Below are 16084 nucleotides of genomic sequence, written 5' to 3'. Positions count from 1 at the left end.
CTCTGATAGTTGCAGAAAAAAAAAAGTAAGCTTGATTGAAATTTCCAATTGCTATTGATTTTAGGGACAATGTGAACAGAATTTAAGTAAAACAGATATATTTCATCAATTCCAATTCCAAGAAGATTTTTCCCTACATTTTAGAATTTCCAATATCAAGATGCATGTTAAAATCAAGAGTAACAATTATAATGAGTTTTTTTCAGCTACACCTAGAAAATATGCCTTATAATCCATGGTGTTTAAGTTAGAATCTAGTCTAAAATTCTAATCTAATTAATAATGTACTATCAACGATTAGCCAAAATATTAAGTTGAAGAAATGGCTATGCAGAATTCAACTTTCAAGTGGATGCATTCTATTGATAACAATAGTATATTGCAATACTAAATCCTTACTGTGACTAGGCATTGTTTTAGGTGTTATTTATTTTATTTAATTTTTACAATAACCCTATTATTAATCTGTCATGGGTGAGGACACTGAAGCAGTGGGGTTAAATGACTTAACCTCTTAACCATGTGTGAGGACCAACATAATGGATGAATTAGATGTTTCTCTTCCATACAAAATTTTTACCTGCTGGTAAACAGAAACAAGTGCTATTCTAGATGAAGCATTTTATGAAAACACACTAAGTTTTAGTCAAAGAATGGATACCTATTTACAGAGCAAATAGCCATATAGTTTTTCTCATTAAGACCCCGTGGTAGGCAGAATAATGATCCACCAAAGATATTCACATCCTAATCCTTGGAACCCATGAATATGTTACTTTATATGGCAAAGGGACTTTGTTGATGTGAAAAAGGGTATAGACCTTGATATGGGAGGATTATCCTGGATTATTGGGGGACCCAATCTTATCATGTGAGCCCTTAAAATCAAATAGTCTTTCCCTGCTGCAATTAAAGGGAGATGTGACTATGGAAAGGTCAGAGGGATGCAACATTGCTGGCTTTGAAGACAGAAGGGTGTCCATGAGCCAAGGAATGTGTATAGCCTCTAGAAGCTGGAAAAGGCGAGGAAACATACTCTGCAGAGCCTCCAGAAAAGAAGGCAACCCAGCTGACACTTCGATTTTAGCCTAATGAGACCAATGTAAGGCTTCTGACTTACAGAACTATAAGATAACACTTTTATGCTGTTTTAAGCCATTAAGTGTTTGATAATTTGTTACAGCAGCCATAGGAAACTAATACAGGCCCATGCAGGCTAATCTACTTCAATGAAATATCCTACAGCACACAAAAACATTTTAACATGTGATGAAGCATTTTTGGATCAATCTACATACAACGTCTGGAAAAGTATTAGATGAGCAGTATTCATTAATTCCTGAGTGGTATGCTGCCCTGAAGATGCTTACCAAAACAGCCTGATGGTTTGCTTAGTGTTTACCCATAACGTGTTATACAAACCACTGGTAACTTGGGATGGTACACGAAAAAACACTTTCAAGTTTTCACAGTATCTTTACCTTTGCCTTCTACTTAGGGCATGCGTTGCAGGTTTTGTACTTAGAGAAGTTATTTATAACTTACTACATTTTAGTATATCGCCTAAGAAAATATGCCTCCTCTGGGTGTCCTGAGCGGCGGTGTCCACACGGCTAAGGCGGCACTCCAAGCGGGAACCGCTCGCCTCCTAAAGTCCCTGGGCGTCCGGCAACTCGACGAAGGAACCAAGCGCCTAATATAAGCCACAAGATACGATCGAGGGGACGACGGTCTCCTGCCAGGCCGTCATCCTCCTTACCGGCCCTTAGAAGACCCACCGCAGGTTCACGAGCATCTTTCTGCCTCTCTCGGCAACCGCAAGAGCCGCAGCAGGCTACCAGGCGATATCAAACTTCGCGATACTTGCAACTATCGCGGATCTTTGTGTTACCGGTTTCCTAGAGGAAAGACGGCCAGAAGATCGCTCCGCCCATGTCAACCAAGATTTTGTTCTCGCGAGATCCTGAAAACAGTTCGGGAGCCAGTTCTCGCGGGATTTTCCGAGTCAGGGCTGGAAGTTGTGGTGGGTCCCAGAGGGAGGCCTGTTACTGAGAGGGAGGTTAGGGGGTCGACCTGCCTGTTTGTTGTCCTCTCCCGGCGGCGGAGCCCCAGACGATTAGGTGAGCGCCGCCTTGCCAGCTTCCACAGCGCCCTCCGGCTCTGCCGCTGTCTCGAACGCCACCGGCCCTTCTCCCGGGACCCCGTCAGGCTCCACCTTTGCTCCCTCTCGTCCCGTGACGTCGGGCTTCGGGGGTCGGGGGGCGATGTACAGAGGGCGGCGGCAGGTGGAGTTGGCCGCCGTCCGCCCGCCAGCCTCCTCCTGGCGGTCCTCCGCCGCCTGTCAGGTGTTAAATGCAACCAGGTTGCCAGGCCCTTCCCCCTGGCCAGATGGATCTCTCTATCCCGAAGCCCCGCGCGGAAACCGACAGCAAAGGTATAAGCTCCGAGCTCCCCTCTCTCCCCAGACAACTGTCTTTACTGCGTAGGGTTGGACCTGTTCCTGCCAGTTCCCTTGGGGTTGGGGTTTTACTCTGTGGCTCCTGTGAGTGACAGCTGGAGATTGTGAACCACCTCTAGGGCTGGGACAGTTCTTTGTGATTCAGAGTTGAGAACCTGCACTCTGAAGTCAGACTGCCCTGGGATCTAGTGCTGGCTCTGACAGTCATTTGCTGAGCAACTTTGGGTGGTTTCTTCGTCTGTAAAACTGAGATCTTTGCTGAGTGAGTTCTTGTGATTATTAAATGAGATGGTGTTAAAGCATTTATGTGACCCAGTGTCTGGCTCATAATAAACCCTAAGTACATGCTTGGTATTTTTATTCTCTGTTCTTGTATGCCTCAGTTCTTAGTGAATGGTAAATTTGTTATTAAGTAGGTGAATAAAGGTTGAGATATTTCATTCAGTTTATTACACAAAGAGCTTAATATATGATGTACTGAGTCAGGATCACCTTTAATGGGTCACCAAGAGAGGGTTTAAGGAGGGTATGGTTATCTGCCACAAGTCATCTGGGATGGCTTCTTGCCCCTAAATTAATAGCTTTCATTATTAATAGTGACATAACAAAAGCTACCAGATATTGAGTGCTTGTTCTGTGCCCAGAAATATGCTAATTGTTTATGTACATGTTTTCCTTTTTGGAAGATATTGATCTCATTAAATAGATGAGGGATTCAGAACTAAAGTTCAGAGACGTTTAAGTAACAAGCCTCAGCTCTGACGGCTAGGAACTGATGACACTATAACTCAGCGACCACAAATATAAATACCTATAGAAACCTGGCAGGTGAAATAAATGGATGAAGCTGCTGAGTGGAGATTATAGTAACTGGAATGCTCATACCTCATTTAAAAGGGGCAGGGCTACTCAGTTCCAAGGAATTGTTCCTTCATGTGTGAACTGGTACAGCATTGTAGTTACAAGTTCAAATAGCTTGGTTCAAATCCAGGCTCTGCACTTTCTAGCTGTGTGACCATGGTTAACCTTTATCTGTTTCAACATTTGTAAAACGGAACTAATAATATTACTTACATGAAGGGTTGCTGTGAGGCTTAAATGAACTACTACATCTAAATTGCATGCCTGGCACACATAAGCCCTCAAAATGTTAGCTATATATAAATATTTGTTAATTTGACAAGTATTTGAGTTTCAAACATTGTCCTAGGTGCCCAGAATATGGCAGTGAACACAAGTCCCTGCTCTGGGGAGCTTATATTTAAGTTGAGATAAACAATAACAGACAGTTCATATTTTTCTCTGAAAATGGAATCAAGCAGGGTGAAGGAAGAGAGAGTGGCGGGGAGTGCTATGTTGAATTGGGTGGTCAGAGAAGATACCTCTGAGGAAATGCCATTTGAACAGAACCCTGAATGAAGTGAAAGAATCAGTCACTTTGGTATTTAGGAGGACCGTTGGTGGAAGGAACAGAAATCTCAGGGGACTAAGGTGGGAGTATGCTTACCATGATTGAGGAATAGCAAGGAGGCCAGTTTGGAATGAAATCGGTAGAGAGGGAGGAAATGAAGTTAAAGAGGAACACAGGGACCAGATCAAAAGGAGCCTTACCCCTATTCAGTCCAAAAGGAAATCATCCTAATTTAAGCTATTTGTTCTGGAGTTTGAATACTGAGAGATAATCGCCCTGCTCAAACTTAACTGAATCTATTAATATTTAGTTCTAGAAATTACCCAAACTCAGGAACCAAATAGACTTCTGTAAGTTGTGTGAAGCCCATGAGGATTTTGCACATGCTGTATGTGCCCTCTGACTGACATTCTCTTCTTAGATCTCCTTACTTTTTTCATTTTATTTTATTTTATTTTATTTATTTATTTTTTGCGGTACGCGGGCTGCTCACTGCCGTGGCCTCTCCTGTTGCGGAGCACAGGCTCCGGACATGTAGGTAGGCTCAGCGGCCATGGCTCACGGGCCCAGCCGCTCCACGGCATGTGGGATCTTCCTGGACCGGGGCACGAACCCGCGTCCCCTGCATCGGCAGGCGGACCCTCAACCACTATGCCAGTAGGGAAGCCTCTAGATCTCCTTACTTTTTAAACTGTTTCCTCAGTACCTGTTTCTTACAGCACTCTGTTCTGCCAAAGCACTTAAAGCAATTTCATGTGTGTGAACTTTTGAGTATTTGTCTCTCTCATTAGATGTCAAGGTTCTATGAGATCAAGGATGTGTTTTTGTTAATAAATTCAGCTCATTTATTGAGTGCCTACTGTGTGCTGGTCCTGGGGATAAAATTTTGAAGAATACAGACATTTTCTTGGAAAAGATATTATTCTCTAGTGAGAGAGGCAGATTAAAAAAAGTGAACGTGATAATTAAACATTGTGATATGTGCTATAGAGGCAATAAAATAGTACAGAATAGTGGGGTTCCGTACTTTAAATAAGGTGGTCTGAGATAAAATCTCTGAGGCGATGACATAAAAACACCTGAGAAAAGACCTGCTTAATGTGCTTGAGTCAAGGGAAAAATTGATAGATTAAGTTGGAGAGGTAAGTAGAGGAAGATCATACAGGGTCTTATAGGCCATAGTAAGGAGCTTGGACTTTATTCTTTGTGCAGTGGGTCATTATTAAAAGATATTAAATTAAAGATTTACTAATAATTTATATTCTTAAATAGTCACTATTGCTGCTATGTGGAAAATGGATTGTAGAGGGAAATAGTGTCAGCAGAGAGAATGGAGAATAGAGAATGGAGTCTGTAGCAGTAACTTAGGAGAAAGCCAAAGTTTGGCAAATTACAGTCAAGGCCGAATTCAGCCTGACACTTGTTTTTTTGTAGATAAAGTTTTACTGGAGCACAGCCATACCCATTTGTTTATGTGTCTGTGGCTACTTTTGTGTTACAAGGGCAAGAGCCAGTATAGCCTGCAAGATGTAAAATAACAAGTAGCTAAAATCTGACTCTACAGAAAAAGTTTACCAACAGTTGTTTTAAAGTGATGGTGGCATGGAGGAAAGTGATACTTTTTTTTTTTCTTTTTTAGGGAGAGCCAGCAGGACATTCTGATGGAGAGGATGTAGGGACTAATATAAAAAGAGGAATAAAGACTGACTAAAGTTTTCTACCTTGAAAAGTTGGTTAGACAATGATGGCCTTTTAATGAGATTTGGAAAGACTAGTTCTAAGCAAGGTTTAATCACTATTATTTTTGACATTGGTTTTCTTCATTTTAACTGTGTGGTACAGTTCTAGCAAATAATTGGTGTTAAATCATATATGTTGAAAAATAAATTAATGAATTAAGTCTTTAAAAATTAGAAGGCATTTGCTGGATAGGTAGACAAAGCATGTGAAACAAATAATGTATTAAGAATTGTTGCAAGGCTTAATGTAGGTTTTAAGGCTCAAACAGTACTGTTATGAAAATAGGGCCCATCAACCTATTTTTTATCCCTGTATAGTGAATAAAGGTTTTTTTTTTTTGTTTTTTTTTTTTGTGGTTCGCGGGCCCCTCACTGCCGCGGCCTCTCCCGTTGCGGAGCACAGTCTCCGGACGCAGGCTCAGCGGCCATGGCTCACGGGCCCAGCCGCTCCGTGGCACGTGGGATCCTCCCAGACCGGGGCACGAACCCGCGTCCCCTGCATCGGTAGGCGGACTCCCAACCACTGCGCCACCAGGGAAGCCTGAATAAAGGTTTTATTTTCACATTAAAACTCTTGTCTTTTAGAATAATGTAACAATTCTCAAACAGTTTGGATGCAAAGATTAGAGTGGGAGAACAGATTTTTTTGCTGATTGTTTTATAAAAACAACCTTATCAAAATTAGAATAATGGTTTTACTTTTGAGGAACAACTGATGAGGAATAGTATAATGAGCTCTTCTTGCTGAAGAGAATATAGATGTACTAGTTATAATCATGAATGTTATAAAAGCCTAATTCAGCATCATTAGGAAGTCCCTGGGAAACTACCAATGATATATGATCTCAATGAGAAATATGTGAGAAAAATAATTCCTAGTATCCTTACAATTGTAGCCATACAATTCCTCTGGGATTCTTGCTATAAGAAATTCCATTTGGGAAATTATTTTTACTTAATTTCCTCTATTTGGTACCTTTTAATTGTACCAACAGTATACTCTGTAGGGGCCCTCTTCCTCATTCACAGTGCTATATTTTCTGAATAGAAAATAAAAAGCTCTACAGTTAAGCACAGAATAAATTTGTACATAGAGACAAGTCAGACTCTTCAAAGAATGATAGAATCTTAGCAGAAAGAGATCTTAGAATTCATCTCTTTTTTAAGAACCTTGGCTCTTCAAAACCTAGAAGGGAAAAAAAGCTGTGACAAAGCTGGTACATATCACTCTAGTTGAGTTGAAGATTCCCTTGATTAGTTGTATACAGATTCAAGCAACATTTTAGAAGCAGCAATATTGACAGTGAGAAGAAACAGCTGTCTTCAGAGAAAGGAGATGGAGTAACTAAAAAAGCAGACAGAAGAATCACAAAAATATTGCTCTTCAGAGGATTTTAGCTTACCTGTTACCAGGTCCTATTCAGTGTTACTCTAACATATCATGAACGTTATACCTAATGTTCATGAGTCATCATGAATATTTAAATAAGTGGTTCTCAATCCTGGCTGTGCATCAGAGTCACCTTTTGAATTCAGCAGTAACAACCAAACACAATAATAAAACCAAATGCCCATGGCCCATATCCACTGAATCAGAATCAACAGACAAAGCATATATGGGGAGATTATGACACACAGCCAAGGTGAGAAAAACTGGAAATAAATTATGTACCCTTTATTATGATAATATACTTGAGGAAAATATACTTTAGGAAAATATTTGTACATGTTATAAGTATAATTTATCTTGTTTCAGACTTTGGAAAGGGTATGTGAGGAACACTTTTTTCTCATAGCAGTGGATAAATGAGGTATTACTTTATAAGTTAGATTTGTCAAGTTTATTTTCTCTTTTATTATTATAGATATATGGCATCCAGGAGAAAGATGTCTCGCCCCTTCTCCAGATAATGAAAAACTTTGTGAAGCAAGCATAAAATCTATCACAGTGGATGAAAATGGGAAGTCATTTGCAGTCATCTTATATTCAGATTTTCAAGAAAGGAAAGTACCTCTTAAAAGACTTCAAGAAGTGAAATCTGTTAAAGATTGCTCCAGGAATTTTATATTTGATGATGAAGATTTGGAAAAACCTTATTTCCCAGACAGAAAATTTCCATCATCTGCTGTTGCTTTTCAATTATCTGAAAATGGAGACTCTATTCCTTATACTATTAATAGGTATTTGAGAGACTACCAAAGGGAAGGAGCCCTGTTTCTCTATGAACACTTCATCCAAGGAAGAGGGTGTATTCTTGGTGATGACATGGGACTTGGAAAAACAGTACAGGTATTTATTTTAATTACTTTATAATTAAAATTCAATAAAGTCATACATATTATATCATATATATTACATACATGAATGGATACCATATGGAAATTTCTGTTTGTATCCCAGATCTTATAATTGTTTCGTGTGTGTGTGTGTGTGTGTGTGTGTGTGTGTGTGTTTGTCTGTCTCACACAGTACTTAAGGATGGTGTTTAGTCATTATTTTATCCTCAATATTTATTTAGTACCTATGAAATACATTATTTAAAATGATGTTATAGTATAACTTGACTTGTTTTTACCTTTGGTAATACTAGTACTAAGATATCAATTATATTTAGAGTAATTTAACTTTCTTAGTAATACCTTATGGAAGGAAAGCATTCTGACATTTGTTAAGCTACATAGCATGGTTAAATTGACTTCTGCAGGCCTTTTGTGCATATTGTTGGAGTTTATCATAGCATAAATTTCTTAGTCTGGGATCTCTGGGCCACTAGGAGTTCTATTGGTGGACTTCAGAGAGGCCTCCTATTTCTCTAAAATGTGTGCCAGAATTTTTATATGTATATACTTTTCTGCAGATAGGCTCTATGTTAGTTATCTATTGCTGTATAACATTATTCCAAAATGTAGCAGCTTAAAACAATACACATTTATCATATTAAAGTTTCTGTGAGTCAGGAATCTGGGTACCATTTAGCTGGGTCTTCTGGCTCTGCCTCTCATAAGGCTGCAGTTATTTCAAGGTTGGACTAGGGAAGATTCACTTCCTAGCTTGTGTGGTTGTTGCAGGATTCACTTCCTTGTGGGTTCTTAGACTGAGGCCTGTGTTTCTCGTGAGCTATTGGCAAAGCCCTTCCTTGGTTCCTTACCACATGGGCCTCTTCATGGTGCTTCTTACAGTGTGGAAGCATGCTCCAACAGGGAGAACAAGTGATTGGGCAAGAGAGAGCACTAGTGAGACAGAAGTCATGGTCTTTTGTAACCTAATCACAGAAGAGACAGCCTTCATTTTTGCCATATTCACATCATTAGAAGCAGGTTGTGAGGTTCAGCCCGTACTGGGCTGAAGGGGGGACATTAAATAAAGTCATGGATACCAAGAAGTGGGGATTATTGGGAGCTTTGTCAGAAGCTGTGTACCACAAAGGTTTATAATCCAAGAAGATTAGAGTTCTGAACCTAGTCTTTATACTAAGCAATCACTCTGGATTTTCAGGCGTGTTTGTCTAGTGTGATTAAGTCCTTCTGTGTTTCCATCTTTACAATTGAATTTAAGCTACTTTATTCTTCATGACACCTCCATTGTTAGTGGAGTTCAAAGGTAAGCGAAAAATTAAGTTTAACATTTGAAAATAGCCAAATAATAGCTAGGTATAAAGCTCTGGTGTAAAAAGCTAGGGTAAAATTAAGTCCCTCAGTAATCATAGTGTGTTTCTATTAGCCATAATCTGTTTTCCTTTAATCTCAGACAATGCACATAGTTCTAGGCTTGCACATTGAAGGTGTTAAATAATTGCTTGTGGAATAAAGGAATTTACTTTCTCAGGAGAACAGGTTCCAAGAATAAAGATAGGAGCCTTTTGGAAACTACCATCTGTGACCAAGATATGCAGATGAATATTAAAGGAAAATAAATAATAAAGCCCTTCTGTGACTGTCTTTACATATACTTTTACTGTTTTTGCCCATGCTAGAATGTTCTTTCCCACATGTCTTTGACTAGTCAATGCCTGTTCACCTTCAAAATCAGAAACATGAGGGTGCTACAAAAAGTGACCTGCAATTTGGGAAACCCCACCCTAAACCTACTAAATACAATTCAAATTCTTCTGCACATTTTAGGCTCATATTAAACTTTCATCTTGGAAGCTCATGTCACAAAGAAATTCCCTTTATTTTACATTTTATAAGATTATTTTAAAAGTGATTTTACTGCACAATTTTATATTATCTGACACACTGAAATCATTGGAAGGCTTTGAGTTGTATTATATGCTATGACAGTGCTGCTATGAATATCTTTGAAGGCTCACCTTCTCAAGATTAGGAAATAGTTTTTGTACTAATTTTGATACATAGCTGGATTTATCTGATCCTTGGGGACCTAGTTCTCTGGTTATTATTCTTGTAACTCAGAAAATAATTTCTACATAAATAGGCGGTTTGGGGAGTTCCATTTAAGATAGAGCTTCTGTAGATAGGATGACTAACCCAGTTGAAGAAATGTGAACAATAGTTAATGAGTTCACTAGAATTTAAAATGTAGTAGAATTAGGTGAAAATGTTCTCTGAAAATAGACCATTGGCAATTACTCTTTGAACTATAGTAGTAACTTCTTCATTTCTTTTTCCTTTTTTCTGATCTCATCCCTTAAGTTTTCCCCTTCATACATTCTAACTTGGCCGTAGTATGAAATTGAGCTCTTCTTTTTAAAAATGCTTGTTTTACATACCAAAAGAGTTTGCTTCCCTCATTCCAAATTGAAAAGTGGGTAAATTTAATATTTTACATTCTTCAAGGGATGAGGATTTAAAAATATCCATTTGATCTACTGACTTGGAAATCATTGAAATCTTTGAGTAAGAGCCATTTTGCTGGAGTATTGGGGGCACAAGCCAGAATGGAGTAGGTGAAGACATGGACACCAGAAGTGTGCTCATCTCTTTATACGACCTAGTCTAAGTAGCTGAAGGAGGATGGGATTTCTTTTTTGTTTGTTTTGAACCATTTGGGGATAGGGGGAACTTGAGTATGTTTAAAGTGAATTGGAAGGATCTGATTGAGAGGGAATAGTTGCATATACAACATACATAAATATATACATGCATATGCTTCATATGTGCATGTTGATGGACACACAGACATACATAAATATGCAAAAAATGGAATCCCTACTACCTTACAAACTGATTTTTCCTCAACATCTTGTTATGAAGCTTTTCAAACACATAGAAGAGCTGGAACAATTGTACAATGAATACCCACATACCTACCACCTAGATTCTGTTAACATTTCATTATATATGGCTTATTCACATATCCATCCATCCCACCATCTTTTGTTGAGTTTTAAAGTGGCATACATTAGTATGTTTTATCCCCAAACACTTGAACATGCGTATCATTACCAAGGTTCAATATTTAATTATAATTTTTTTTTTTCATTTTGAAGTAAGATTTACAATGAAACGCAGAAATCTTAAATGTACCCACAATTCCATGAGATTTGACAAATACATGTCTCTGTGTAATCTGGCTAAACTGTGTAAGCTCTTTCAGGATATAGAGCATTATCACTCCAGAAGATGTCTTCACGTTCCTTCCTGCCACCCCCAAGAGACATCATTGTTTTGCTTTTTTATATCATAGATTAGTTTTGCCTTTTAATATAAATGGGATCATACAGATGTATTCTTTTTTTTTTTTTTTTTTTTTTGTGGTACGTGGGCCTCTCACTGTTTCGGCCTCTCCCGTTGTGGAGCGCAGGCTCAGCGGCCATGGCTCACGGGCCCAGCCGCTCCGCGGCATGTGGGATCCTCCCGGACCGGGGCACGAACCTGTGTCCCCTGCATCGGCAGGTGGACTCTCAACCGCTGTGCCACCAGGGAAGCCCCCAGATGTATTCTTATATAAGGCTTCTTTTATTTAGCATAATATTTTGTGATTCATCTTGTTATTGAGTGCATGGGTAGTTTGTTTCTTGTTACTGCTGAGTAGTATTGCTGAGTTGTATGGATGCTGCATTCTGTTTATCCATGCTCCTGCTGATGGACACCTGAGCTATTTCCATTTTTTAGCTGTTAGAAATAAAACTGTTAAGAACTTTCTTGAACAACCTCTTGTGTATCCCTTTCTCTTGGGTAAATAATTAGGAATGGAATTACTTGGTCATAAGGTGAGGTGTGTTTAGTTTTGTATGAAACGGACACTTTGGAAACACTTTTCTTTCATTCCTATCAGCAGTGTACCAGAGTTATGGTTACTCAATAACCTCACAAAATTTGGTTTTGTCAGTCTTATTAAATTTTTGTTGGTTGTGTTTATGTGTGTAAGTTTGTGTGTTGTTTATGTATTTGATTAAGGTATAATTGACATACAATAACTGTGTAAATTTATAGTGTACAATTCGATAAGTTTTACATATATTTGCACCCAAGAAATGATCACTGCAGTACCACAATCAAAATAATATATCACTCCAGGGCTTCCCTGGTGGCGCAGTGTTTGAGAGTCCGCCTGCCGATGCAGGGGACACGGGTTCGTGCCCCAGTCCGGGAAGATCTCACATGCCACGGAGCGGCTGAGCCTGTGCGTCCAGAGCCTGTGCTCCGCAATGGGAGAGGCCACAACAGTGAGAGGCCCGCGTACCGAAAAAAAAAAAAAATAATGTATCACTCCAAAAGTTTCCTCATGTCTATTTGTGCCCATGATTTTTTCAACACCAATAATTCTATCACCACTATTTTCACTTTTAATTTTTAATTGGACTAAGAAGTTAAATTGGGAAAGAAAGCAAAAATCCTAGATTTTTATGAAAATTTCTTAGTGTTTTACAGAAATCTCACACCTAATTCAAAGGTAATTTGAAAATGACTATATATTTACATGATATTTAAACTATAATAAACAATTTCAACTGGAATATACAGGTTTGGGAAACTGACCTTTGATAATCAAACAGTTCAAATGATAGGAATGGAGTTGAATGGGCATTTACTATAAGGCCGTGTTTCTCAAAAGTGTTATTTCTGGACCAACAGCATCAGCATTACCTGGAATTTGTTAGAATTGTAAATTCTTGGGTCTTTTCCCAGACATACTGAATCAGAAACTCAGGGGGTGGGGCCCAGCAATCTGTGTTTTAACAAACCCTCTAGGCAATTTGAGGTCCACTAAAGTTTAAAAACCTTTGCTCAGACTATACATTTTTCAGAGGTGATGGAAAACTTGTTAATCTGGTGAGTTGGTTCAGTGAAGGTTGATTAAGAGAGTGTTTAGTCTATGTGAATATTTACACATAAGATGACCATTTCATTTTTAAAATAAAATTGTAGAAACAAATAATATTAGAGATAATCTTGTTCAGCTTCTTTAAATGAAGAAACCGAGGCACAGGAGTACTAAATGGCTTCCCTCTAAGGACACATACAGGAAGTAACTTTTTTTTTTTTTTTTTTTTTTGCGGTACGCGGGCCTCTCACTGTTGTGGCCTCTCCCATTGCGGAGCACAGGCTCCGGACGCGCAGGCTCAGTGGCCATGACTCACAGGCCCAGCCGCTCCACGGCACATGGGATCCTCCCGGACCGGGGCACAAACCCGCATCCCCTGCACTGGCAGGCGGACTCTCCACCACTGCGCCACCAGGGAAGCCGCGGAAGTAACCATTTTAATTTCCATTCTAGTACTTTTTTCCCCTTCTTTCTCTTCCCTTTGCTGCCTCCATCTTGCAACCTTTTGTTCAGCTTTTAATTAACTGTATTCATTCATTCAATTAGTTGACATTTATTAAGCACTTAGCGTGGTCCAGGCCCTGTGATAGGCACTGAAGAGCCTAATATAGATGTGCATGATCACTACCCTTACAGAGGTCACAAATGATGATGAAAAGAAATGTAGTTAAGGGGCCATCACCCAGTCTGATATTCCAGTGGAATTAAGTGGAGAAGCAAGCCTGCCTGGGGGTGTCAAGGAAGGTTTCCCAGGAAGTTGGTATTTTCATCCTTTGCTTTTTTTGTTGGGTTTGCTTTTGAAAGTTCACCAAAATTTAAAGCTAATTTGAGTGATATCAGTTAGGACGTTGAGGGTTTTTTTGTTTCTTTTTTTCACTGATGGCATAGTTCTAGTACAGTGTTTGAAAGGTTTATCATAAAAGAACTCATTCATTGAATCAAAGTGATTTTGAAAATCTTAATTTGGTAATTAGCTTTCATAGGCACAAAGTCTTAAAACACTATTATTAAATAAGTACATATGTGTCTTACATGTTTATTTCCCCATCTGCTATGTGAAGAAGATGGTATTAGTACTTTTTGAGCAGCAGAGGAGAGATAAAATTTTGCAAACTGTAAAGATTTTCTTTGAATCTTTGTTTTTATATTATTTGATATTATAAAAAATGTCATTACTATACATTTAAAAAATATAGGTATAGTGAACCTCAATCCTGAGAGAAATGGTGGGATTGCTGATAATTACAGCTTTCTTAGGTTATTGTCAACACTATTTTTTGGATAATATGATCTTTAGTTGATTCAAAAGGTATACTAAAATTTAAAACTTCTTTAGATCACAAGTCATGTTGTTCACTCAGGAATATAGTAATAAAGAAAATAATCATATTGTCTTTATTTTCATTCATGGAGAAAATGCCATGACATCCAATGTGAAAGGTGAATTAACCTCCAGAGGCACAAAGCCTTTAAAGCAGAAACAAAAATGTCTTAGCATTTTGAAGATAAATTGCTTTTCTTGTTTTGGCATGTACTTCAGGTTTTAGAAGTAGAACTTTGTAAAGATAAATGTGCTAGGTCCCCTTTTAAAACAGCACTTTGTTGTTTCTGTTGTTTAAAGCAAGCAAAAGTCATCATACTTTTTGAAGTATGATTCCAAAGTACTTGCTTACCTTTTTATCTCCCAGGGAGATGAAAAATAAGGAAAGTAGGTTTTTTTTTTTAATCCTATAAGAAATAAACAATTTTTGCTCTGCCTTCTGTTGATCTAAGAGGAGGTTTGTTGTGTTATTTGCCTGTCTCTGACTTATGCTGTATATCACGAGCTGACTGTGTATGAGAAAAGATGGCCTATAAAAATGTTTGCCTGACAGTTTCAAAGGAACGCCTGTAAAAACAAAGCTTTCCCAGAGTGATATATCATTTCTGAAATGCAGTTTTTGGCCTTTTACTGTTCTATAGGTGGCTGATTAAATAGTTTTTTGTTCTTTTCATCTTTAATCATAATTTTAGAACTACTGTATTCCACATTAAAGCATGTTCTGTTTTTTTTTTTTTGATTAGTTTTGTAAACCTGCATTGTAAATATGTTGTTCTCCTTCTGTGAATTAAGATTTTGATAGACCTCTCCTGTGCTAGTATGAGTGACAGAGATGGCTAGATCTACACCAAAATTATGTATTCCCTTTGCCTTCTTGGAGTTGTGGCCAAATGACAAAGAATACGTTTCCCAGTTCCCCTTTCATGTCTTGGGCTTGTCAACAGAGATGAGGGTGGAAGTGATGAGTGCTATTTACAGTCTTGGTACATAAAATCCACCTGTGCTATTCTTTGCATTCTCTCTCTCTCTCTGTCTGCCTTCTGGATGTTGACACATTACTGCTAGCATTACCCCAATATAATGAGCTAAAAAGTTTGTCAGTGGTTTTAAGTTAGCCTTTCTAGTTAGTGTGTATTCTCAACTAAATTCACATTTATTTTCATTTCAACTTACATTTTAGGGGGTGGGTGAATAATCTGTTAAGAGGTAGTGTAGACTATTTTAAAGGGATGCAAAATTTTTCTTTAAAATCATTAATGTATTTAGTGAATTAAGTAAAGCTAATCCATAATTAGAGCTTACAAATTTAATCATCTTTTATGGAACTTCTTCTAAAGATGAGATTTTTCAGTAAAATAGACATTTTATGTATCTTTGTTTCATGGAATTTGACAAGTTAGAGCTAAGATTGTATATCAGATAGATGAACAGATTGAATTATGAATTATCATAATTAGGACTATATAAGCATACCTCAGAGATATTGTGGGTTCAGTTCCAGACCATTGCAGTAAAGTGATATCATAATAAAGCAAGTCACACGAATTTTTTGGTTTGCTAGTGCACATAAAAGTTATATTTACACTATGCTGTAGTCTATTAAGCATGCAATAGTGGTATGTCTAAAAAAACAATGTACATACCTTAATTAAAAAAATACTCTGCCACTGCTTTATCAACTAAGTTTATGTAGTATTCTAAATCCTTTGTTGTCATTTCAACAGTCTTCATAGCACCTTCACCAGGAGTAGATTCCATCTCAAGAAACCACTTTCTTTGCTTATGAATAAGAAGCAACTCCTCATCCCTATAGTTTTCTCATAATATGGCAGCAGTTCAGTCACATCTTCAACCTGTAATTCTAGTTCTCTTGCTATTTCCACCACATCTGTGGATACTTCCTCCCCTGAAGTCTTGAACGTTA

The 16084-nt window shown here is 38.2% G+C and overlaps 1 protein-coding gene across 1 annotated transcript in view; it reads left to right on the top strand.

The window, feature by feature from the left end:
- Positions 1–2352: 2352 nt before the first annotated feature.
- The window catches only part of ERCC6L2 (ERCC excision repair 6 like 2), a gene marked incomplete at both ends in the record, with an annotated part of 144296 nt that continues 130564 nt past the window's right edge, over positions 2353–16084 (top strand). Inside the window, 2 exons of the mRNA XM_079706837.1 lie at positions 2353–2434; positions 7474–7898. Of these exons, the coding sequence (XP_079562963.1) occupies positions 2353–2434; positions 7474–7898 (507 nt within the window). The remainder of the gene's footprint in view (positions 2435–7473; positions 7899–16084) is intronic.

This window comes from Hyperoodon ampullatus (assembly GCF_949752795.1).
Source record: "Hyperoodon ampullatus genome assembly, chromosome: 6".
NCBI classification, from domain to species: domain Eukaryota; kingdom Metazoa; phylum Chordata; class Mammalia; order Artiodactyla; family Ziphiidae; genus Hyperoodon; species Hyperoodon ampullatus.
This window is presented reverse-complemented; position numbering and strand designations above follow the sequence as displayed.